General features: G+C 41.1%; 1 protein-coding gene and 2 long non-coding RNA genes across 3 annotated transcripts in view; 1 reads left to right on the forward strand and 2 right to left on the reverse strand.

Annotated features, from left to right (window-relative positions):
• Positions 1-23,476, reverse strand: part of LOC122174231 (uncharacterized) — a 923,450-nt gene that overhangs the window by 516,854 nt on the left and 383,120 nt on the right. The window lies entirely within an intron of this gene.
• LOC135983919 (uncharacterized) overlaps positions 1-23,476 on the reverse strand; it is an 81,760-nt gene that overhangs the window by 45,027 nt on the left and 13,257 nt on the right. The gene's annotated exons all lie outside the window — the stretch shown is intronic.
• LOC135977206 (myb/SANT-like DNA-binding domain-containing protein 2) lies at positions 15,421-19,776 on the forward strand. The gene is made up of 2 exons (XM_065576585.1): positions 15,421-16,354; positions 17,479-19,776. Exons 1-2 carry the CDS (start codon positions 15,805-15,807, stop codon positions 17,991-17,993), a joined length of 1,065 nt encoding a protein of 354 aa, XP_065432657.1. The 5' UTR covers positions 15,421-15,804; the 3' UTR covers positions 17,994-19,776.

Raw genomic sequence — 23,476 nt, forward strand, 5'->3', positions numbered from 1 at the left:
AAAACTTAGGAAATTATATCCAACTGCATGTGATCATATAACTAAAGACTGTACCATAATGCATATGCACAAGGGGGACAAATAAAGACTGCATGGGCAACTTTATTTCAGGCATTTATTAACTTTGGAGTGTTTGACTTTGCAACCTTAACATTCTTTTAATACAGTATATAATTAAATAAAAACAAAACTATGTAAGAACCCAGTTTCAAAGTGTAACGTTTTTCATCAGCTTGACATTGTGCAACCCACTTAAACAAAAGAAGCTGTTCCGAGAATATTGATCAACTGGAAGATACCCAATTAACTAAATTAGAAAGGACTAGATGTACAGAACACTGACAAATCTTGTGGAGTTAGTATATCATGTTGACATGCAAGTACTCTAGTTGAGAGTACCATAAAAGCTGCTAGTAAAATAGATGAGGTGCAGTAAGTGTATAAAGAAGGCAGTTTATTAGATTACAGATATAATCCTTCCACTCTGGGACTGAAGTGGAACTAATATTAGCCATAAATCATGCAAACAATGGAAGTTATCTGATCTGGAAAGGAAACCCTTTGGTGGTGTTTTTAGAGAATCTAGCAGATGGATTAATTATCAGCAAGTATATTGACAAAGAAAATAAAATGCCTTTAAAGCTGCAAATGAATGATTGATTAGCATTTTGAATTGATCCTCTCCACATAATAAAGAACAGCTGTTCTTATCGGGGTCAAAAACCAGGTCACTATCTCATATTAAATGCCAAGGTACATCTGTAATTCAAACTGAGATGGATGGTTTGCCCTCAAAACATGGAAATTAACCAGAAAGGATGGTGTTCAACAGTGTTCTCTCTTAAGAGGTGAAATATGTAGAGAAAATTAAGTACTGGTAGAAAGCAGAGTAGAGTACAATACAACCTTATTTTGTATGGCATTTTTCGAACAAAGAGTACCCAAAACAACTCACAGTGATAAGTGTCCCAAAGGGGCCTTAAGTGCCATTCACAAGGTCTGAGGACTTTATAACCTTTAGACTGGTGATTAGGGCACTCACCTCTGATGAGAAAGACCCACGTTTGAATCCTAGTTCTGGAAGAAAGAAGGATTTGATCTCCAATCTTCTAGACGAGTCCCCTACCTAGCAGTCTATAGTATAGTTTGAGGTATGGCTCTCCATCTCTTGTCTTGAAGCTGTTCCACTTTGTATATATATTTAAGTATTCATTGGAGGTGGGACTCAAACCTGGGTCTCCCCTGTCCCAACAGTGCACTAGCACTGAGCTATAGAGTCTCTCATGCCCCCCCCAACCACCATCATCAATTCAAGTATTTGGCCTTTTAGAAATGGCTGGAAACAAAACATTTTGGGTCTGAGACATTTCAGAGTTAGTTCAACTTGACCTTTCCCCCCCCCAATTTCTCACAAGTGTCAAACCACCACAGTTATTCTCCCGTTTCAAATTAGCACCTCAATCATTAATGGATTTTATATTCCCTACTTCACAATGTTCTGAAGTATTATTCTACAGATGGGGAAACTAAGGAACAGGGTAGATTACATGACTTACCAAAGGTCACACAGGAAGTCTGTGTGAAGACTGAATCGACACCTTTATATCCTGAGTCCTAGTCTAGTGCCTGAACTACAACGGCATTCTTCTTTCCATCACTGACGAGTCCAAAGTTGGGACAAGAGCTGAATCCAGATTCAAATGATTTTTTTTTTAAATTTTGAGATTGTATTTGCATTTTTAAACACTGATAGGAGGAAAGATAAATTGGGAGGTTTAAGAGAAATTTTCAGAAATTTAAAAAAGAGGAGATATGCAGGGACAGAAAGATAGCTGAAGGAATTTCAGAGGACAAGTTTCTCATACCAGCAAAGGCAAGGACACAAAGGAAAAGGACACTAGAGGGATGGAGTTGAGAGAAACAATAGGCTAGATTAGCCTCTGCTCTGGCCCTGTTTGCACTGTTCTGAAGGTGCTAACAGCTGAGTTAGAAAGCCAACTAGTTAGTCCTCTTGCATAGGGAAGTCCTGGGTGAAATCAAACCAGCATAACCAGCTGTGATATCTGGTCCTGCCTCCTACCCAGTGTACTGCAGATTCTTGGGGGTGTGCCAAGAGCTTTAGGGGGCACAGCTGAAGATCTGGTCCAATGTCTAAGACAGGATGGAACAAGTCCATAGATGGTTTTTAAAAAGTTCATTTTGAACTGGATCCTGAAATTAGCGAGAAGCCAGGGCACCAGTCTTAGAATGGGGTAGTACCCTCTTGATCTCATTGTAACTCTTCAACCCATTAATATAGGTTCCTTACAGAAACTAAACAGGGTAGAAAACCTGAGGAAGATTAAGGTATCCTGCTCATAATCATTTCTGCTCAATTTGGATAAATCTCAGTGTTTTGCCCTTAACTATATTTTTATATAGCCTACTAAAACCTGAAAAAAAAAAATCCAAACAAGTAATCTACCACACCAAAATAGCCATCACATAACAAAGAACAAAAAAATAAATTATGATCCTGCAGAGAAACTAACTATTTCTAGGTTTCAGAGTAACAGCTGTGTTAGTCTGTATCCGCAAAAAGAAGAACAGGAGTACTTGTGGCACCTTAGAGACTAACAAATTTATTAGAGCATAAGCTTTCGTGGACTACAGCCGAGAAGTGGGCTGTAGTCCACGAAAGCTTATGCTCTAATAAATTTGTTAGTCTCTAAGGTGCCACAAGCACTCCTGTTCTTCTTTTAACTATTTCTACTGGTTCTGTGTGAACTATGCCAGAATTAAATATTACTTTAAAGACAAGGGTGAAATCCTGGCTCCCTTGAATTCAATGGCTGCTTTGTCATTGAGAACAGTGTGATGAGGTTTTCACTCATGAAATCCACAAGTCCTGTTTATCAAGCTATTGGTCCAAGTAACGAATTTATGATCTGCACATAAAGTTATCTGAAGTTTAGTTGGGGAAGCGGTTCAGAACTTTTGTTCTGCTTTCTGCTTGTTCTAAATTTTACGTCTCAAAGAAAAGTAGTACTAGGAAGCCATTTTCACCCATGGACATCTCTGCAATAATTGCCATTATGTCTACTGCTTAAGTAAGTATCTCCATATTAATTTACCTGAGTTAGTGTGCCATTCTTGTCTTTCTCTTTTTCCTAACCATCAATAAAACAGGGAGGGTGATGAGCTGGACTCACTAAGGGGGAAGTGCTGCTCTTAGTTACATTGGCTTAAATCCAGATTAAATCAATTTACTTCACTGGCATTAATCTGATTTACACCAGAGTAACTAAGAGTACAATTTGAGCCTAACTCTTTAAAGCTGTTTCAGGTATCCTTTTTAACACAACAATATTCCAACATCAGCCCTATTCAGTCAAACCTATTAAGGCAGAATTGGCAGATTTCTAATCAAATCTATCCACCAAATCAAATTCAGGATGTTTCAGTGACAAGATTTTGACACAGTACTCAGAAAATAAAAACCATTAAGATACTGGGGGACATCGGGAGAGGGGAGATCATAGACAATAAAATTTATATTAATGTAACAGTTGATTTAAAAAAGAAAGGGTAGTGGATCTTTGCACTTTATATATGGACACTATCCTAGAGAATCTCAAAATATTTTACAAAGAAGCCTTTCAACACCTTTTCAGATATTCAAGGTATCTCTATACATTTTTACTTGTGTATAAACTCAGGTAGAGAGGTTAAATGATGTGTCACAGATCACACCATGAACCAGTCGCAAAACTGGGATTAGAACCCAAGGGTTCTGGCTCCTAGGCCTCTACTCTGAACACTAGACAGTAGGCCAGATTCTGATCTCACTTACCCTGGTGTAAGTCCACAATGAATCCAGTAGAGCTACTCCATAATTACAGAATCTGCCCCTATATTACACCAAATTACATCAGTCTTATGCTTTCATCATTAAAGTTCAGCAGCTGACGGTCACATAAAATCACTTCAGAAAGATTTCTATTTTTAATCCTTTGAATCAAAGCAAAGAACACATAAGAGTTTCTTCATAACAATTCATTGTAGGCTTAAATTGCAATACATGAGGGCCTTTGAGAAATTATTTTAAATGAAAGCATAATGCATTTTAGTTATGAAGGAAACCAGGATTCATATTATGGTATCTCTCCAGTTAAGGGTCAGATTCTGACATCCTTACTCATATTTAGCAGCACCTTAATTCTGTTAGTGGTCCACTGACTCCACTGGGACAAGTCCTGGAATAAGGTAGTATTCTGCTGCTTTTACACATGCTAAACTTCACCGTGAGTTAGTAGTTCTAACCCAGTTGTATTTTCCCTTCCAAACACTCAGTTTTCCAAGCTACAGAACAGTACTTTTCCAAGCTACGGGAAATCAGCTTTTATCCTCTATCTTCAAAATGCCGTGTACATCAGTGAGCTCCACTCATTTCAATTCTCTGCCTCTTTAAGAATAACAAATACTCAGATCACTGTAATCCAAATTCTGACGCCTTTACCTGGTTTCACTACGACTATGTGAGGAGATACTACACAGTGTATGGGTGGTAGAATCATTTTGTTTATCCTCAGCTACACATTTCATTTCCTTTTAAAACTACAATATGTGAATGCAGAACAGTTGGTCCCCTTGATATTTTGATATACAAAACCGCACCACAATATAGCTACAGTGAAGTTTCATAATATAAAACAAAAACAAAGGAAGCTGGAAGTTGGAATGGAAGGAAATGCAGGGAGGTGCAAATTGTCTTTAGGGGATGAACTAGAATTGATGTTGTTTTGTTTTTTTCAGTTTTTGGGGAATAAAGGAAGTGATACCATCTCAGGTTGTTGAGTTGTGAGTTTTAGGAACCCATAAGGGAAGAGACAATTCTCGATTTAGTCCTGAGTGGAGCACAGGATCTGGTCCAAGAGGTAACTATAACAGGACCGCTTGGAAATAATGACCATAATATAATAACATTTAACATTCCTGTGGTGGGAAGAACACCTCAACAGCCCAACACTGTGGCATTTAATTTCAGAAAGGGGAATTATGCAAATATGAGGAGGTTAGTTAAACAGAAATTAAAAGGTACAGTGACTAGAGTGAAATCCCTGCAAGCTGCATGGACACTTTTCAAAGATACCATAATAGAGGCCCAACTTAAATGTATACCCCAAATGTAAAAAACACAGTAAAAGAACTAAAAAAGAGCCACTGTGGCTTAACAACCATGTAAAAGAAGCAGTGAGAGATAAAAAGGCATCTTTTAAAAAGTGGAAGTCAAATCCTAGTGAGGTATATAGAAAGGAGCATAAACACTGCCAAATTAAGTGTAAAAATGTAATAAGAAAAGCCAAAAAGGAGTTTGAAGAACTGCTAGCCAAAAACTCAAAAGGTAATAACAAAATGTTTTTTAAGTACATAAGAAGCAGGAAGCCTGCTAATCAACCAGTGGGGCCCCTGGACAATCGAGATACAAAAGGAGCACTTAAAGACGACAAAGTCATTGCAGAGAAACTAAATGAATTCTTTGTTTCAATCTTCATGGCTGAGGATGTTAGGGAGATTCCCAAACCTGAGCCGTCCTTTGTAGGTGACAAATCTGAGAATTGTCATAGATTGAAGTGTCATGAGAGGTGGTTTTGGAATTAATTGATAAACTTAACAGTAACAAGTCACTGGGACCAGATGGCATTCACCCAAGAGTTCTGAAAGAACTCAAATGTGAAATTGTGGAACTATTAACTATGGTTTGTAACCGGTCCTTTAAATCAGCTTCTGGTTGACTGGAATGACTGGAAGATAGCTAATGTAACGCCAATATTTAAAAAGGGCTCTAGAGGTGATCCCGGCCATTACAGACCAGTAAGTCTAACATCAGTACTGGGCAAATTAGTTGAAACAATAGTAAAGAATAAAATTGCCAGACACATAGAAGAAAATAAATTGTTGGGCAAAAGTCAACATGATTTCTGTAAAGGAAATCATGTCTTACCAATCTATTAGAGTTCTTTGAAGGGGTCAACAAACATGTGGACAAGGGGGATCCAGTGGACATAGTGTACTTAGATTTCCAGAAAGCCTTTGACAAGGTCCCTCACCAAAGGCTCTTACGTAAATTAAGTTGTCATGGGATAAGAGGGAAGATTCATTCATGGATTGAGAACTGGTTAAAAGAGAGGGAACAAAGGGTAGGAATAAATGGTAAATTTTCAGAATGGAGAGGGGTAACTAGTGGTGTTCCCCAAGGGTCAGTCCTAGGACCAATCCTATTCAACTTATTCATAAATGATCTGGAGAAAGGGGTAAACAGTGAGGTGGCAAAGTTTGCAGATGATACTAAACTGCTCAAGATAGTTAAGTCCAAAGCATACTGTGAAGAACTTCAAAAAGATCTCACAAAACTAACTGATTGGGCAACAAAATGGCAAATGAAATTTAATGTGGATAAATGTAAAGTAATGTGCATTGGAAAAAAACCCCAACTATGCATTCAATATGATGGGGGCTAATTATCTAAAATCAATCAGGAAAGAGATCTTGGAGTCATCGTGGATAGTTCTCTGAAGACGTCCATGCAGTGTGCAGCGGCAGTCAAAAAAGCAAACAAGATGTTAGGAATCATTAAAAAAGGGGTAGAGAATAAGACGCAGAATATCTTATTGCCCTTCTATAAATCCATGGTACGCCACATCTTGAATACTGTGTACAGATGTGGTCTCCTCATCTCAAAAAAGATATACTGGTATTAGAAAAGGTTCAGAGAAGGGCAACTAAAATGATTAGGGATTTGGAACAGATCCCATATGAGAAGAGATTAAAGAGGCTAGGACTTTTCAGCTTGGAAAAGAGGAGACTAAGGGGGGATATGATAGAGGTATATAAAATCATGAGTGGTGTGGAGAAAGTGAATAAAGAAAAGTTATTTACTTGTTCACATAATATAAGAACTAGGGGTCACCAAATGAAATTAATGTGCAGCAGGTTTAAAACAAATAAAAGGAAGTTCTTCTTCACACAGCGCACAGTCAACCAGTGGAACTCCTTGCTTGAGGAGGTTGTGAAGGCTAGGACTATATTAGGGATTAAAAGAGAACTAGATAAATGCATAGAGATTAAGTCCATTAGTGGCTATTAGCCAGGATGGGTAAGGAATGGTGTCCCTAGCCTCTGTTTGTCAGAGGGTGGAGAGAGATCACTTGATCATTACCTGTTAGGTTCACTCCCTCTGGGACACCTGGCATTGGTAACTGTCGGTAGGCAGGATACTGGGCTGGATGGATCTTTGGTCTGACCCATTATGGATATTCTTATGTACTTTTTTTTCTCTGGTACCTTATCTTTTAAGAGAAACTGAACTAATAAACTTAGTTCCTTAAGTATATTAGGCAGAGATTCCAATGGCATTTCATCTTCTCCATTTCAATTTTAAATTGGAGTTGGCTTTAATTATGCTACGGATGTTTTTATTTATGAGAAACATTGGGGACAGGGGAGACAGATCCTGAACTGGTGTAAATCTCTATTGATTGCAACACAGCACTCATTTACACCAGCTGAAGATTATCTCCTTGATGTTCATTATATGCTTCTGTTCCAGGAAAACACAAGGGATGTTGCTCAATTAATTAATATTCTTGGTAATTTGTTTTATGTAAATTTCATTAAATTCCTAGAAATCGTCAAGCATAGCTGCCAAGAAACTAAAACTGAGCTCAATTATAGTAATGGCCACCCTCTTCCAACTTGGATATCCATTTCTATATCACCTTAGAAAAAGATAAATGAAAGATTAAATTAGATCTGAAGCTATTCATAAATGGCTTGATCTCATTCAATGTTGGATAGATTGTGGGATAGGTTGCCACTGGTTGTCGGCAGGGTACATAATGGTAATTAAGGTTAAAGGTGGAGGAGTCAAAAAAGGCCTCCTGCCTATGCACAGGTCATAGTCATAATCCCAGTCCTCAGATTCCCCGCAAGAAACTCTCTCTAAAGAGAACATGTTTCAGAGTGGTAGCCGTGTTAGTCTGTATCAGCAAAAACAACGAGGAGTCCTTGTGGCACCTTACAGACTAAGTCTCTAAGGTGCCAAAAGGACTCCTCGTTGTTTTTTCTAAAGAGAACAGGAGACAAAAATGTACTGACATCCTGGATGTGTAGAGGGAAAGAGTTAAATAAGGCACCAAGATTGTGAGTTTAAGAAAGAGCATTGTCAATAGAAAAGGAGAGAAGGGGGGATTAGTTATTATTGTGCCTACTATGTGTATTAATAAAGATAATACAAATTTTGTGGATGAGTGATAGGTGAATAACACTAATACAATACAGCTAAAGCATGACATTTGAAATCACATCTTCATCTCATTTCTAAAGAATGAAAATATTGTCAGAGCTGATTATCATCATTGTAAATCTGAGCCATTTATCCAGATGGGTTTGTTCATCCCGTGATCTTCCTGACCAGAACAGCTCTTGCACACACAAATCTTTGTTTAAAGATTTGATCTATGTGTCTAGGTATTCTCATTAGAGCTTTGGCAATGGCTGGAATTTGAGTCTTGTGAGGAAAAAAATTAATTCCAATTCAGAACAAAAAGTCAAATGCAAAATTTCTCACCGAATGAAAATTTACCAAAAAAGAAAAAATCAATTTTGGAAAAACCAAAACACATTTTTTCAGAATGTTTCTAGGCCAGCTTCCTGGCTGCCTGACTGCTTGCTTGCTGGGCATCTGGGGAGCTGGACAGCACAGTGAGCCTGCCACATGGACTGCCAGGGAGCTGGAAGTCCTGGATTCATGGCAGTCCACCAAGTTAGGCATCTGAAGAGCCGTGGAGCCTGAGAATGTGGGCAGTGAGCTTCTACAAAAGCAGGCATACTTCTGTCTGATTCCCGTTAAAACTTTCAACAGACATATGTTCCCACTTAAGTTTAGTTCCATCGACTCAGTATTTTCTGACAAAACTGTTTAATCAAAAAATGTCCAACCAGCTCTAATCATGAACCATGCTATGCCACTTTAAAGAATGAGAATTATCATTCTGCATATTAGTCTGAATGTGCCATGCATTCAAACTCTCACATGGCTCATCAAAAATACAAGTCCATCTCTTGCCACTTCAGAAGCATGGGTTTGATTCTCAAGGTTTGGAATACGTAGCCCATAAAGTCACTTAAGGCCACCACTTGCTTAGATGGCTTCCCGCTCTCAGAAATTGGATCAGAGGCCATGAAGAGAAAGAATTTCCTGCCTCATTTAACCTTTTCTTCCATTTCCTTTTTATTCTCTTTTTTTCTCCTCTGTTACATTCTTTCTCTTTCAATATTGTTACCCTTTCTTCTGCTTCTAATGTTCTATTCTGAAACCAGCATTGTCCTGTGCCAAGTGATCACAGATGTTTGTGGCCTTGCCGATCAGCTTCTCAGGAGGATAAAATCAGTGACAAAGAGACTGGGTATCTTTTAACGGCGTGTTTATATAAACAGTTAGTGCACAGCAAGCTGGGGTGTAAATCTACCTCGAACTAGCCTGCCACACAGTAACTGGCCTTCTGGACCCTGTTGCTATGCACAAAAAGTTCCCTAGTACACTGTTTTACTGCTGCTTCAAAGCAGGGATGTTTTTAACCAATACAGCCTTCTTTCTTAATTATGGGATTGTGACTTTTTATTATCTTTAGAAAATAAAAGGGCCTGCCACTTCCACAACTGACTGCTCCACAGTCCATTGATATCTTGTTTTCTCTGCAGTGATGGGTGTCACGAACAATGAGGAATTATCCATAAAGGAACATGCTGTTACCTCTAAATTCCATTGATTATTCACTACCTCTCTCACATAGGCCACACGTGTATAAAGCTCAGCCTGATTATGTTATGGACATAAATCCATTCGAGATTACACATTCAGACTGCTGAACTTTCACATTTAAAACAGAGACCTACATTTTCAAAGCATTCTCATGTATTCATCCACTGACTTATACCAGCCACAAATGACATGAGCTGATATCATAACTGGTGTCATTAATCTTACAATAGCCTCCCAAAGTCTTGATCAGAATTAGGTGCCCTCTGATCTAAGCGCTGTACAGCCAGATGGAAAGAGTTTGTCCCTGCCATGAAAAATGTACAATATAAAAGGCAAAAAGAGAACAAACAAAAACAAGGGGGCACTTGAGGATTTTAAGTAAAGACAGTAACCTGCTACCTGGTTGAAAAGACTAGTATCTATATGTTCAGTTATTGCATGGCAAGCCAAGGTGTAAATCTAAAGGTCAACAGCTCGCCGCACACTGGCCATGAGATCCCAGCTACTGCACATTAAGAGTCCCACAGTGCACTTTGATAGACTGCTGTTTCACAGTATAGCGCGTCAACGTGTACTACAGAACTTAGTGCATGATAGTAGGATCCACACTGCCACTTAGTGCTGTAGATTATACCCTGGCTTGCTGTACACTGACTGTGTTGACAAGCCTAAAGGGTGGGAGGAAATGGTTACAATGTTCAAATAAACAATTAGGTGATTGTCACACATTTTAGCTTTAAAAATCCCCCACAAACACTGCCTTCAGAGCCTGCATTATCTCTGCTTCTAGGGCTAAGCCAAACCTCCATCAGTAAGAGTGTTATTGTGAAAGGCATCTGAAGTCAACTGAACTGATATTAAAAACCAGAATTTTGATTGCGTAGAAATGTCCTTCAGGAGAAGCTGTTACGGACATTTTGTAACTGTGTCATTGAATCCCAATATAGATTAAAAACTGAATAAATCGTCCTGGTACAAATATATGTCCAAATCTCAAAATAAAGAGTTTAAAAATAGAGAGGTTCCAGCATTCAGTATGGAGACCAGTGGCATTCAGAATACTCACAAAGATTTAGAAGCCTGTGTTTAGCAAGGTGCCAACATTTGCTAACTAAATCACTGAATTTAGTCAACATAGATTGCAAGAGTCTTCAAAAGAACCAACAGTTTAGATGGCCCATGAAATTTGACAAAGAACCACAAATATTTATACACAGTTTAAGCTTCCCATACACTGATGGGTTCCGAATTATGTGTAACACTTCAGGAAGAAGATCCAGAAACAACACCAGGTATGTTAGAAAGCCATATACTCAATTCACAGTGAAAAGAAGCAAACAAGATATTGGACGGTATTAAAAAAAAGAGAGAGAGAGAGAGAGCACAAAATGGAAAAGTATATACCACTAGTATATCAATCAGTTCTATATTTTCATCTTTAATGATGAATTTTGTTTGGACTGCTCATCTCCAAAGGACATAACAGGAATAGTAAAGGCCCTGAAAAGAGTAACAACAACAATCAGAGGCACATCAGATATTTCATATGTTTAAAGAAGAGGGTAGCTGCGTTGTATGGTGTGTAGGACTACAACAAGATGTCTGTTCTTCCACAATAAGATCTATGAGTATTGCTAGCTTCTAATTATTTAGAAAATGTATTTTATGTAACAGTTTGTAATGTGCATAGAGTTAAAATAGGCACAATCTAAAACTAACTAATCCTAATCTCTTAAAAATTAATGCTCTTGGACAAGAAAAGAGGAGATATGATCAAGATGTGGAAGAAGATCATAGTATACAGAAAGCCAAATAGGTGCTCCTTTTTAACTGTTCCCATAATATAAGAAAGAAGGGGACACTTGATGATTATAAGTAAAGAAAATAACTTGCTCCCTGCTTGAAAATACAAATGCAAATAAGTCTGATGCATTTCTACAGAGCTGCAGAGCAATTTTGACAATGTGAGGTTAAGTTGGAAAAAGCAAATGAACCAGGAAATCTCTCCAGAAGATTGGAATATATAATGGTAGATACTAGAGGCCTGTACCAAAGGCTGTGGAAATAAATGGGAGCTTCTTTATTGATTTCATTGAGCTAGATGAGAACCTATGAACTACACAATTTCCCCCCATGGAAGCAATAGCAGTGGAGGAAAATTATGGTCAGCTACTTTTTCAGTCTTTCCAAACAAGAGACAAAATTCATAAGCAAATGTCTAGAGGAGATTCTATGGTTTAGGGAACTACAGGTTTCTGCAGCTTTAGGGTTTCTGGAACTACAGGCCATTGGTCTGATGTTAGAAAATTGATGGAAGTGCTATTTGAGGGATATATCCCCTAAATAACTATTGTTAGTAGAGTGTGAGGGAAATGTCCTGATTCACTGAAATTTAACAGTTAGTCACCTGTTTAGAATTCTTATGACTGCAGCCTATCAACACATTTCATCACTGTGCTTGCAAAAACAAATACCAACTGGAGAATGTTGACCACAATAAAAATATTGAGAAATGGAATGCCATTCTGTCTATATTAGATTAACCACTGAACTATTTGAGGAAAGATGGGCCAAACTGGATGATCTGATAATGCTTGCTGGCGTAACTTTTATAACCACAATATATACTTACTATGACCCATAAACTATACTGCCTCAGCTATGCTGTTTTCACTTTTTATATCCATCATTCTCTCTTCTAATATTTACAGAAGGTAATTTGCACTGGCAAATTCTTCTTATCATTAATAAGTTAGTAATTAAAAGCAATGCATTTAGAATAGACACAGAGGAATATTAGCTTGGTATAAGGTATAATTAAGCTGTGGACGTAATTGCCATAGTATAAGCCTGGTTCTGTGCCAATAGGCGTTTTACCATTGATTTCAATTTGTGTAGGATCAGGCCTTATATTATTTCAGCAAATAACTGTGTAGAAGTCAAAAGAAATTAGTCATATCTACATTTGAACAACATGTGCTCTGAGTCTGATTGAAAGCCCACTGATTTCAATGGGAGTCTTTCCTGACATACTCTTACGCTAACTAACATAGTCCTCACAATAGTGATCAGTATTCATGATTCAGAACACAAATGGATAAGATGGGGTCATAAAGGTACTTCCTCCCTTTATCTCCCCTGCAAAACCACTATTCCTGTATTATATACACTACAGAATTGGCAGCAATGGGACGACTCAGAGGTAGGGTGCTACTCAATGTAAGTAAGGATGGCATAACCTGGCCCTATATTGGGTGAATTATGAGTGTATTTCATATTTTTGTGGACAGCTTAGGTATAGCCCACTAACAGAGGTAGAGTACTAGATTAAATGCATCATTGAGCTGTTCTGGGATGGAAATTTTTACTATATGTACTCATTTTATAATTACCATCTGAGAGAATCATAGAAACATAGGGCTGGAAGAGATCTCAGGGTCATCAAATCCAAGCCCTTGCACTGTGGAAGGACCAAGTAAACCTAGGCCATCCATGACAGGTTTTTGTCCAACATAATCTTGAATTAGAGATTCCACAACCTCTCTTGGAAGCCTATTCCAGAACTTAACTATCCTTACAGTAGGAAAAACTTTCTAAATATCTAACCTAAATCTCCCATGCTACAGATTAATACCATTACTTCTTGTCCTATCTTCAATGGGCATGGAGAACAATTGATCATCATCCTCTTTATAGCAGCCCTTAACATATTTGAAGACTGTTATCAGTTCTCTTCTCAGTATTCTTTTCCAAAACTATATGTGCCCAGGTTGTTGCTTTATTTTTTTAACCTTTCTTCATAAGTTCGGTTTTCTATACCTTTTATCATTTTTGTTGCTCTCTTCTGGACTCTCTCCAATTTGTCCACATCTTTCCTAAAGTATGGCACCCAGAATTGGACAGAGTACTTCAGCTTAGGCCCTGCCAGTGGCGAATTGAGAAGGACAATTACATCCTGTAACTTGCAAACTTTATAGGCATACACTTCATTACATTATCCAAGTCATTAATGAAGATATTGGCTAGTGCCAGTCCCAGGACTGAACCCTACCAAACTCCACTAGATATGCTCTCCCAGTTTGACAGCAAACCCTTTATAATATTCTTTGAGTACTGTCTTTCAACCAGTTGTGCACTCATCTTATAGAAATTTCATTTAGACCACATTCCCCTAGTTTGCTTATGAAAATGTCATTTTGACTGTGGCAAAAACCTTACTAAAAACAAGTACCTATCTACTGCTTCCACCCTATAAAACTAGGTCAGTAACTCTGTGAAAGGAGGAAGTTAAGCTGGTTTGGCATGATTTGTTCTTGACAAATCCATGCTGACTATTTCTCATAACCCTATTACCCTCCAGGTGCTTACAAACTGATTGTGTAATAATTTGTTCCAGTATCTTTCCAGGTATTGAAGTCAGGCTGACTGGTCTATAATTCCCTGGGTTCTCTTTTTTCCTGTTTTTAAATATATGTACTATGTTTGCCCCTCTCCAGTGCTTTGGGTCCTAATTTGTCCTCCAGGACTTCTCAAATATAATTGCTAATGGTTCCAAGATTGCTTCAGCTAGTTCCTTAAGTACTCTAGGATGAGTTTCATCAGGGTCTGCTGACTTGACTACATCTACATTGTCTAAATAGTCTTTAACCTGTTCTTTCCCTATTTTGGCTTGTATTTTTTCCCCTTTGTTGTTAGTATTGTGTTGAGAATCTGATCACCATTAAACTTTTCAGTGAAGACTGAAGCAAAATAGGTATCAAACACCGCAGTTTTCTTGATGTCATCTGTTATTAGCTCTTCTTCCCCTCTAAGTAGAGGACCTACACTTTCCTTCATCTTTCTCTTGTACCTAATGTATTTAAAGTACCTCTTTTTGTTGCGTTTTATGTCCTTTGGTAGATGTAACTCATTTCGTGCCTTAGCCTTTCTGATTTTGTTCCTACGTGCTTGTTATTCTTGTGTACTTCTCCTTAGCAATCTGTCCAAGTTCCCATTTTTTGTAGGATTCCTTTTTGATTCGAATCATAAAAGAGCTCCTGATGGAGCTCTATTGGCCTCTTATTCTTCCCACCTTTCCTTTGCATTGTGGTAGTTTGCAGTTGTACCTTTAATATGGTCTTGAGAAACTGCCAGCTCTCCTGAAGTCTTTTATCCCTTAGATTTTCTTCTCATGGGATATTTCTTACCAGTTCTCTGACTTTGCTAAAGTCTGCTTTTTTTTAAGTCCATTGTCCTTATTCTGCTGATTTCACTCCTTCCTTTCCCTAGAGTCATGAAATCTATCATCATGATCACTTTCACCCAAACTGCCTTCCACCTCCAGATTCATTACACTGTTGGTCAGAATCAAGTCTAAAATGGCTGTCTCCCAGATGACTTCCTCCACTTTCTGTAATAAAAAGTCATCCTCAATAAATTCCAAGAACTTATTGGAAATTGTGGTTTTGCCATATTACTTTTCCAACAGATGTGTCGGTAGGTATAGTTGCCCATTACTATTAGATCTTCTGTTTTCAATTTTTCTGTTATTTGTTCTAGAAATGTCTCATCCACCCCCAATTCCTGATCTGGTGGTCTACAGTAGACTCCTACCAGGATGTTATCCCTATTATTTACCCTGAGGCCTGGTCTACACTACGACTTTAATTCGGATTTATCAGCTTTAATTCGAATTAACCCTGTAACCGTCCACACAACGACGCTAGTTAATTCGATGTAAAGGGCCCTTTAAATCGATTTCTGTACTCCACCCCAACGAGCGGAGTAGTGCCAAAATCGATTTTAACAATTCGAATTAGGGTTAGTGTGGCCGCAATTCGATGGTATTGGCCTCCGGGAGCTATCCCACAGTGCATCATTGTGACCGCTCTGGACAGCAATCTAAACTCGGATGCACTGGCCAGGTAGACAGGAAAAGCCCCGCGAACATTTGAATTCCATTTCCTGTTTGCACAGCGTGGAGAGCACAGGTGACCACAGATACCTCATCAGCACAGGTAACCATGCAGGCTGATAATCGAAAAAGAGCACCAGCATGGACCGTGAGGGAGGTACTGGATCTGATCGCTGTATGGGGAGAGGATTCAGTGCTTGCAGAACTTCGTTCTAAAAGACGAAATGCAAAAATTTTTGAAAAAATCTCCAAGGGCATGATGGAGAGAGGCCACAATAGGGACTCAGATCAGTGCCGCGTGAAAGTCAAGGAACTCAGACAAGCCTATCAGAAAACAAAGGAGGCAAACGGTCGCTCCGGGTCAGAGCCGCGGACATGCCGCTACTACGCCGAGCTGCATGCAATTCTAGGGGGGGCTGCCACCACTAACCCACCTGTGTTCGTGGATTCTGGGTCGGGGATAGTCTCGACGCCTGAGGATTCTGCCGATGGGGTAGAGGAGGAGGAGGAGGAGGAGGATGAGCTTGCAGAGAGCACACAGCACTCCATTCTCCCCAACAGCCAGGATCTTTTTATCACCCTGACTGAAGTACCCTCCCAAGCCTCCCAAGCCTCCCAAGCCAGTACCCAAGACTCTGACCCCATGGAAGGCACCTCAGGTGAGTTTACCTTTTAAAATATAAAACTTGTTTTAAAAGCAAACGGTTTTTAATGATTACTTTGCCTGACTTTGCATTCGCGGTCAGTTCAGCTACTGGAAAAGTCTGTAGCTATTGGAAAAGTCTGTTAACGTGTCTGGGGATGGAGCGGAAATCCTCCAGGGACATCTCAATGAAGCTCTCCTGGAGGTACTCCGAAAGCCTTGCCAGAAGGTTTCTGGGCAGTGCATCTTTATTCCCTCCTCCATGGTAGGACACTTGACCACGCCATGCTTGCAGCAAGTAATCTGGTATCATTGCCTGACAAAGCCTGGCAGCGTATGGTCCCGGTGTTTGCTGGCATTCAAGCAACATCCGTTCTTTATCTTCTTGTGTAATCCTCAGGAGAGTGATATCACTCCTGGTAACCTGGTTGAAATACGGGAACTTAATTAAGGGGACAGAGGTGGCCGTTCCTACTGGGCTGTTTGCCTGTGGCGGAAAATAAATCCTTCCCTGCAGTTAGCCAAGCGCAGATGGGAAATTGGCCCTGAGTTTTTCGCGTTTGGCTAGCAGGGATCTTCCCTGTTACCAGCCACGCGGTGGGGGGAGGGGTACTGTGATCATCCCAGAGAATTCATGGCGAGGGGGGGGGCGGCGGTGGGGGGGGGGATTAGTTTGGTGCCTGTAGGGATCTTCCCTGATACCAGCCACGCGGTGGGGGGGAGGGGTACCGTGGTTAGTTTGTTTTCTGGTGCTGCTGAATGTTAACAGAAAAACCGCAGCACTCTACTTGCCCAGACAAGCCCCACCACACTCCCCCCCCCCCCCCCCCCAACTGGCTGAGATTGGCCAGGCTTCTGCAGCACTCTACAAGCTATGCTTGGTATGTGGGAAAGTAGGGCGCAGAAGCTGTAAGAGAATGGCTTACCATGGCCGCATGCAAGCAGAATTCTGTTGCCCAGACCTGTGATCTCTAGCAGCAAAGCCACAGGCACTCAGCATTAAGAGGCAAAATGCGACCTTGCACAGAAATCACATGTGCTATGTAATGTGAACAGTGTTGGTCACCGTGAAAGAGTATAAGCATTGTTCTGCAAAATGTAGCTTTTAAAACAATTCTCTCTTTTTTCCCCTCCCTACAGCAGCTGCAAATTCCTCAAGCCTCCCTCCTCCATCCCGAAGGTTATCACAGATAAGGCGTCGTAAAAAAAAGACGCGAGAAGAGATGTTTTCTGAAATTATGCAATCCAGCAGGAGTGACAGAGCTCATCTGAATGAGTGGAAGGAAACAGTTTCAAAGTATAGGAAAGAAGTCAGTGAACGTGAGGAGAGGAGGGACCAACGTGAGGACATGAGGGACCAACGTGAGGAGAGGAGAGACCAACGTGAGGAGAGGAGAGACGCTCGAGATGAGAGGTGGCGTCAGGAAGACCAGAGGATGAAGGAAGCAACGCTGGGGCTGCTCCAGCGTCTGGTGGAGGTTCAGGAACGGCTGCTGGAAAACAGACTGCCGCTTCAGCCCCTGTTCCACCCTCCCCCCTCCCCATGTTCCGTATCCTCCTCACCCAGACGTGTAAGAATGCGGGGGGGGAGGCTCCGTACACCTTCCCATTCCACCCCAGTAGACAGCCCAAGCAAAAGGCTGTCATTTTTTTAACCTTTTCTTTGTGGCTTTTTCCTTCCCAGTAATCCTCCTCCCAAATACCACCCGGGTTCCCTCCCTCTTTTTCTAATCTATTAATAAAGAATAAATGATTTTTAAATGATAGTGACTTTATTTGGTTTGAAAGAAAGCTGGGGGAAGGGGGAGGGTGGGTTCCTTACAGAAAATCAGTCAATAAAGGGGGCGGGTTTTCATGAAGGAGAAACAAACAGATATTTCACACTGTAGCCTGGCCAGCCATGAAACTGGTTTTTAAAGCTTCTCTGATGCACACCGCTTCATGGTGTGCTCTTCTAATCGCCCTGGTGTCTGGCTGCGCGTAATCAGCAGCCAGGCGATTTGCCTCAGCCTCCCACCCTGCCATAAAGGTCTCCCCCTTACTTTCACAGAGATTGTGGAGCACACAGCAAGCAGAAATAACAATGGGGAGATTTCTTTGGCTGAGGTCAGAGCGAGTCAATAATGATCTCCAGCGGCCTTTTAAACGGCCAAATGCACATTCTACCACCATTCTGCACTTGCTTAGCCTGTAGTTAAACAGCTCCTGACTCCTGTCCAGGCTGCCTGTGTATGGCTTCATGAGCCATGGCATTAAGGGGTAGGCTGGGTCCCCAAGAATAACTATGGGCATTTCAACATCCCCAACGGTTATTTTCTGGTCCGGAAAGTAAGTCCCTTGCTGCAGCCCTTTAAACAGAGTTGTGTTCCTGAAGACGCGAGCGTCATGAACCCTTCCCGCCCAGCCCGCATTGATGTTGGTGAAACGTCCCTTGTGATCCACAAGTGCTTGCAGCACCATTGAAAAGTACCCCTTGCGGTTTATGTACTCGGTGGCTTGGTGCTCCGGTGCCAAGATAGGGATATGGGTTCCGTCTATCGCCCCACCACAGTTAGGGAATCCCATTGCAGCAAAGCCATCCACTATGGCCTGCACATTTCCCAGAGTCACAAACTTTCGTAGCAGCACCTGAGTGATTGCTTTGGCTACTTGCATCACAGCAGCCCCCACAGTAGATTTTCCCACTCCAAATTGATTCCCGACTGACCGGTAGCTGTCTGGCGTTGCAAGCTTCCACAGGGCTATCGCCACGCGCTTCTCAACTGTGAGGGCTGCTCTCATCTTGGTATTCTGGCGTTTCAAGGCAGGGGACAGCAAGTCACAAAGTTCCATGAAAGTGCCCTTACGCATGCGAAAGTTCCGCAGCCACTGGGAATCGTCCCAGACCTGCAACACTATGCGGTCCCACCAGTCTGTGCTTGTTTCCCTTGCCCAGAATCGGCGTTCCATGTTTAGAATCTGCCCCATTAACAACATGATCTCCAAAGCACCGGGGCCTGTGGTTTCACTGAATTCTGTATCCGTGTCCGTGTCCATGTCCTCATCATGCTTGTCGCTGCGCTGCCGCTGCCGCTGCCTCCTCTCCTCGTTTTTCTGGTCCTGGCTCAGCATAAACTCCACGAGAACGCGCGAGGTGTTTACAATATTCATGAGTGCTGTCTTGACCTCAGCGGGCTCCATGCTTGCCGTGGTATGGAGTCTGCAGTGTTCACCCACCCAGGAAAAAAGGCGCGAAAATGGTTGTCTGCCGTCCGTTGCTTTCATGCAGGGAGGGAGGGAGGGAGGGAGGAAGTGAGGCTGTACCCAGAACCACCTGCGACGATGTTTTTTGTCCCATCAGGCACTGGGATCTTAACCCACAATCCCAATGGGCGCGGGAGACTGCGGGAACTATGGGATAGCTATGGAATTGCTACCCACAGTGCAACGGTGCAGAAATCGACGCTAGCCCCAGTACTTGGACGCACACCACCGAATTAATGTGCTAGTGTGGCCGCATTCATTTCGACTTTATACAACCTGTTTCTCAAATCCGAATTATCTAAATTCGGATTAATCCCGTAGTGTAGACATACCCTTAGACACTCAACTGTCTGCTTCCCACCTTCTGCCAGACCTCAGAACAAGTGTATATATTCTTGATGAATAATGCAACACCTCTTCCTTTTTACCTTGCCTGTCCTTCCTAAACAAGCTATATCCCTTCTATACCAATATTCAAGTCATGAGACTTATCCCACCAAGTCTCAGTGATGCCAATAAAGTCATCATTTAGATTGTATAGTAAGACTTCTAGTTCTTCCTGTTTATTCCTCATAATCCTTGCATTTCTGTATAGACATCTAAGATGTTGAGCAGATTCCCCCATTGATTTCCTTCCTGTTGCTCCTATAACCCTATTGTAATTTTCCATGTCCTCCCTCCCACAACATTTAATGCTCTGTTAAAGTCACTTTTTTATACTTATCTGTGGGCTTTTATCATCTGACACCTCTGAAGCTAGTTTAAAAGCCTCGTCACTAAGTTAGCAAGTCAGTGCATGAAGGTGCTTTCCCCCTTCTTAGTCAGGTGGACCCTCTCTCATCCCAGAAGACCTTCTTCCAGGGACAGCATCCCATGGTCAAAGAAGCCGAAGCCCTGATGTTGATACTATCTACTCAGCAATCCATTCATTGCCAGGATGTGCATGTGTTTGTCTGGGCTCTTACACGGGAGGATGGACAAAAACACAACCTGCATGCCTGACCCCATCAACCTAGTTCCCAGAGCTTTCTAGTCACTGCTTATCTGCTCAGAATCAGACCTGGCAGTATCATTAGTGTCCACGTGGATGAGAAGCATGAGGTAGTGATCAGACGGACAGATGAGCCTTGGCAACCTTTTCATAATATCTTGGATGCGGGCTCCAGGCAGGTAGCTCACCTCCCAGGATATCATGTCAGGTCAGCAGATGGCTGCCTCCATTTCCCTCAGAAGGGAGTCCCCACCCACCAGCTCTATATTTCCTCTCTTTGGGTGTGGAGGCAACAAGTCTCCCAGCGGCAGGGGCGAATGGCTCCTTCTCAGCCATTGAGGTCGGCTCCTTACCTCCTGTTGCCAGTACAGCATACCAGTTCTTTATCTTGATGGATGGAGGACCTTGGTGGGGGGTAGAGCGCTATCAACTGGCCAAGGTGGCCAGCCACCAGTCTCTTCGCAGAGCAACCAGTTCTTCTTTCTCCTGTGGTGCTGCTATAGTCATCTGTAGTCTGCTAGCATCCTCCATCTCAGATGTCTCTATATATGTCCTAAGTCCTTGTATTCCTGGACGCTACATAGATGAGCCACCTCCTTCTGCTCTGTTACCTGCTTCTTCAGGGACTCCACCAACAAACGCCTTTCACACCTTGTGGTTCCCCCGGCCTAGCTGTCATTGGTGAAGATATGCAGGCTGCATTCCCAGCAAGTCACAACTAAGGCCTGGGTGGAAACTTCCATCTCAGGATGCCTGTCTGGATGGAGTCCCTGCAGAGGAAGAGCTAGCACCGCTGTTGGCGATACACCTTTTTCCTCCCAAGACAGGTTCTACCATGTAGAGTACCAGCTGGCTAACTCCCTTAATGTCCCAGCTGCCTTAGTCTTCCCAGCCACCAGAAGCATCACTTGATTTGCGGAGCATTTGAAATGGATGATGTTTAAGGCTTGTAACATACCCACTATAAATACGTTTTCATGTGTCACTTTCTCATCATCTTCTTTATAAGAAAACATAATTTCAGTCATAATAGGCAAGTGTCTCATCACATTTGAGATGCATTATCTAAGCCATAATCCTTAACCTCACATTTTAGCTAATGGATATTTTTCACTTGTTCTCAAATTAGGATCAGTTATTTTCAGACTATAGAGAAATAACAGCTAAATTAAAAAAAATTAATAAACATATAGAGACATCTTTATATCCATTCATTAACAATCAAGTCATTTTCTTTTGTAAGTGTAGTAGGTGTGGATTAATGGAAATGCAAATGTTTTCATTATCTCAGAATTTTTTAATCTTTTAGATGCACAATAGTGATACAAGTTATTTCCTGGGCTATTAAATAGCGGCCAGTTTCTCAAATATTGTATGTATGCATATACTTATTTCCTCAATACCTCAGCTTATTCTCATCCTGCATCGTTGTTTCACATACTTATTGTAGATTAAATCCCTTAAATCAGGGCTTTATTATGAAATCATTAGCATAAACAGAATTTATTCATAGTTGCTTAACATTAATGTCAATAGTTTTTTCCTGTTTAAAATATTCATTTTCAGTGGTTTCAGCACCATTTAAAATGTGCTTTTAAAAGGAAGATACATACAATAGGTACCTTTGGTGAAGCAAATAGAATTAATTCAAAGATTTAGAAGGAAAAAACTATCTTGTTTTTAAGAGAGTGAGACTATACTTCTTTCTTTGCAGATTCTGTTTATGTTCCAGGAGAAGGTTAACAATTAAAACAAATTGCAATACAATGAATTATCTCTGATTTATTCTCTCATGAAATATGTCCTTGGCAGCTCACTCCCAGGTGATATCATTTTAAACAGAACACCTTTTGCTTTCCAAAGAAGCTGACTATTTCCCAGTTACTTATCAGAACAAGTCTGATAATGGGCATTACAGCTGGCAACATTTCCAGAACTAGCATTAAATGGTCAAACCTTAAATTTAAAAAGTTAATCTATATGTCAAAACTTTACGTCTCCTAGGATATTGACATAAACATTAAACAGTGGTTATTATGTAAACTAAAAGAATCAAGACATAACTAGCCTTCTATTCAGCACGAGTTATGTGCTTACATTGTTTATATGCCGAGACAGAGATTAAAGCTTCAGGCTGGAAATTTCAAAGCAGCCTAAGGGAATTAGGCTCCAAAATCCAATTACATTTCAAAAGGTAAGGCATTGATATTCCACATCACCAGGAAAGTTAGTAGCTTCTTTATAAACTAGACTAATAAAACAACAACAGACATGTTTACAAAATGGCATTATGACCTTTTGGGGACTATAGCTATGTCCAGTTATATATTCTGCTCTGTTTTATGAACACTCTTTGTATTTATTACAGTCATAGTGAAATAGGTCATCCATTTGGAGGTAGGAACCTGGTACTTAGGGTGTGGCTACACCGCAGCTGGAAGTAAGCTTCCCAGCTAATATAGACAGAGAAGAGCTATTACAGTAGAAATAGCAGTCTCACTCTAGCTGCTCAGGCAGCAGTTTGGGCTAGCTGTCTGAGTATATACCCAGAGAGTCTGGGGGGATTGTACTCAGGCAGCTAGCCCAAGCCACTGCCCACGCTGCTGTGGTCACATTGATATTTTGGTGTGCTAGATTGAGCAGGGCTAGTGCATGTCTGTCTAACTGCACTGGGATGAACCCTCCCAGCTGCTGTGCAGCCATAGCCATAGCTCCTCACTGTGTCTAGAAGGGTGTGTGTGTGTGTGTGTGTGACAAAGGGTGTGACAAATCATGGGGCACATCAATACTGAATGGCTCTCACCAGCTTGAACAAGGAGGTTGTGCCAACAGGGCCTTTGCTTTCCAACGGACTATCTCGTCATAGAAATCTGTTTTGGGGCGAGGGAGTGGGCTGCAATTCTC

Source organism: Chrysemys picta, chromosome 1 (genome assembly GCF_011386835.1).
Source record: "Chrysemys picta bellii isolate R12L10 chromosome 1, ASM1138683v2, whole genome shotgun sequence".
In the NCBI taxonomy this organism is placed as follows: domain Eukaryota; kingdom Metazoa; phylum Chordata; order Testudines; family Emydidae; genus Chrysemys; species Chrysemys picta.

Excerpts from the sequence above, each read along its gene's own strand:
- LOC135977206 (XM_065576585.1), top strand. The coding sequence starts at position 15,805 with ATGCAGGCTGATAATCGAAAAAGAGCACCAGCATGGACCGTGAGGGAG. Across the intron at positions 16,355-17,478 it reads CCCCATGGAAGGCACCTCAG|CAGCTGCAAATTCCTCAAGC; the intron begins GTGAGTTTACCT and ends CCCTCCCTACAG.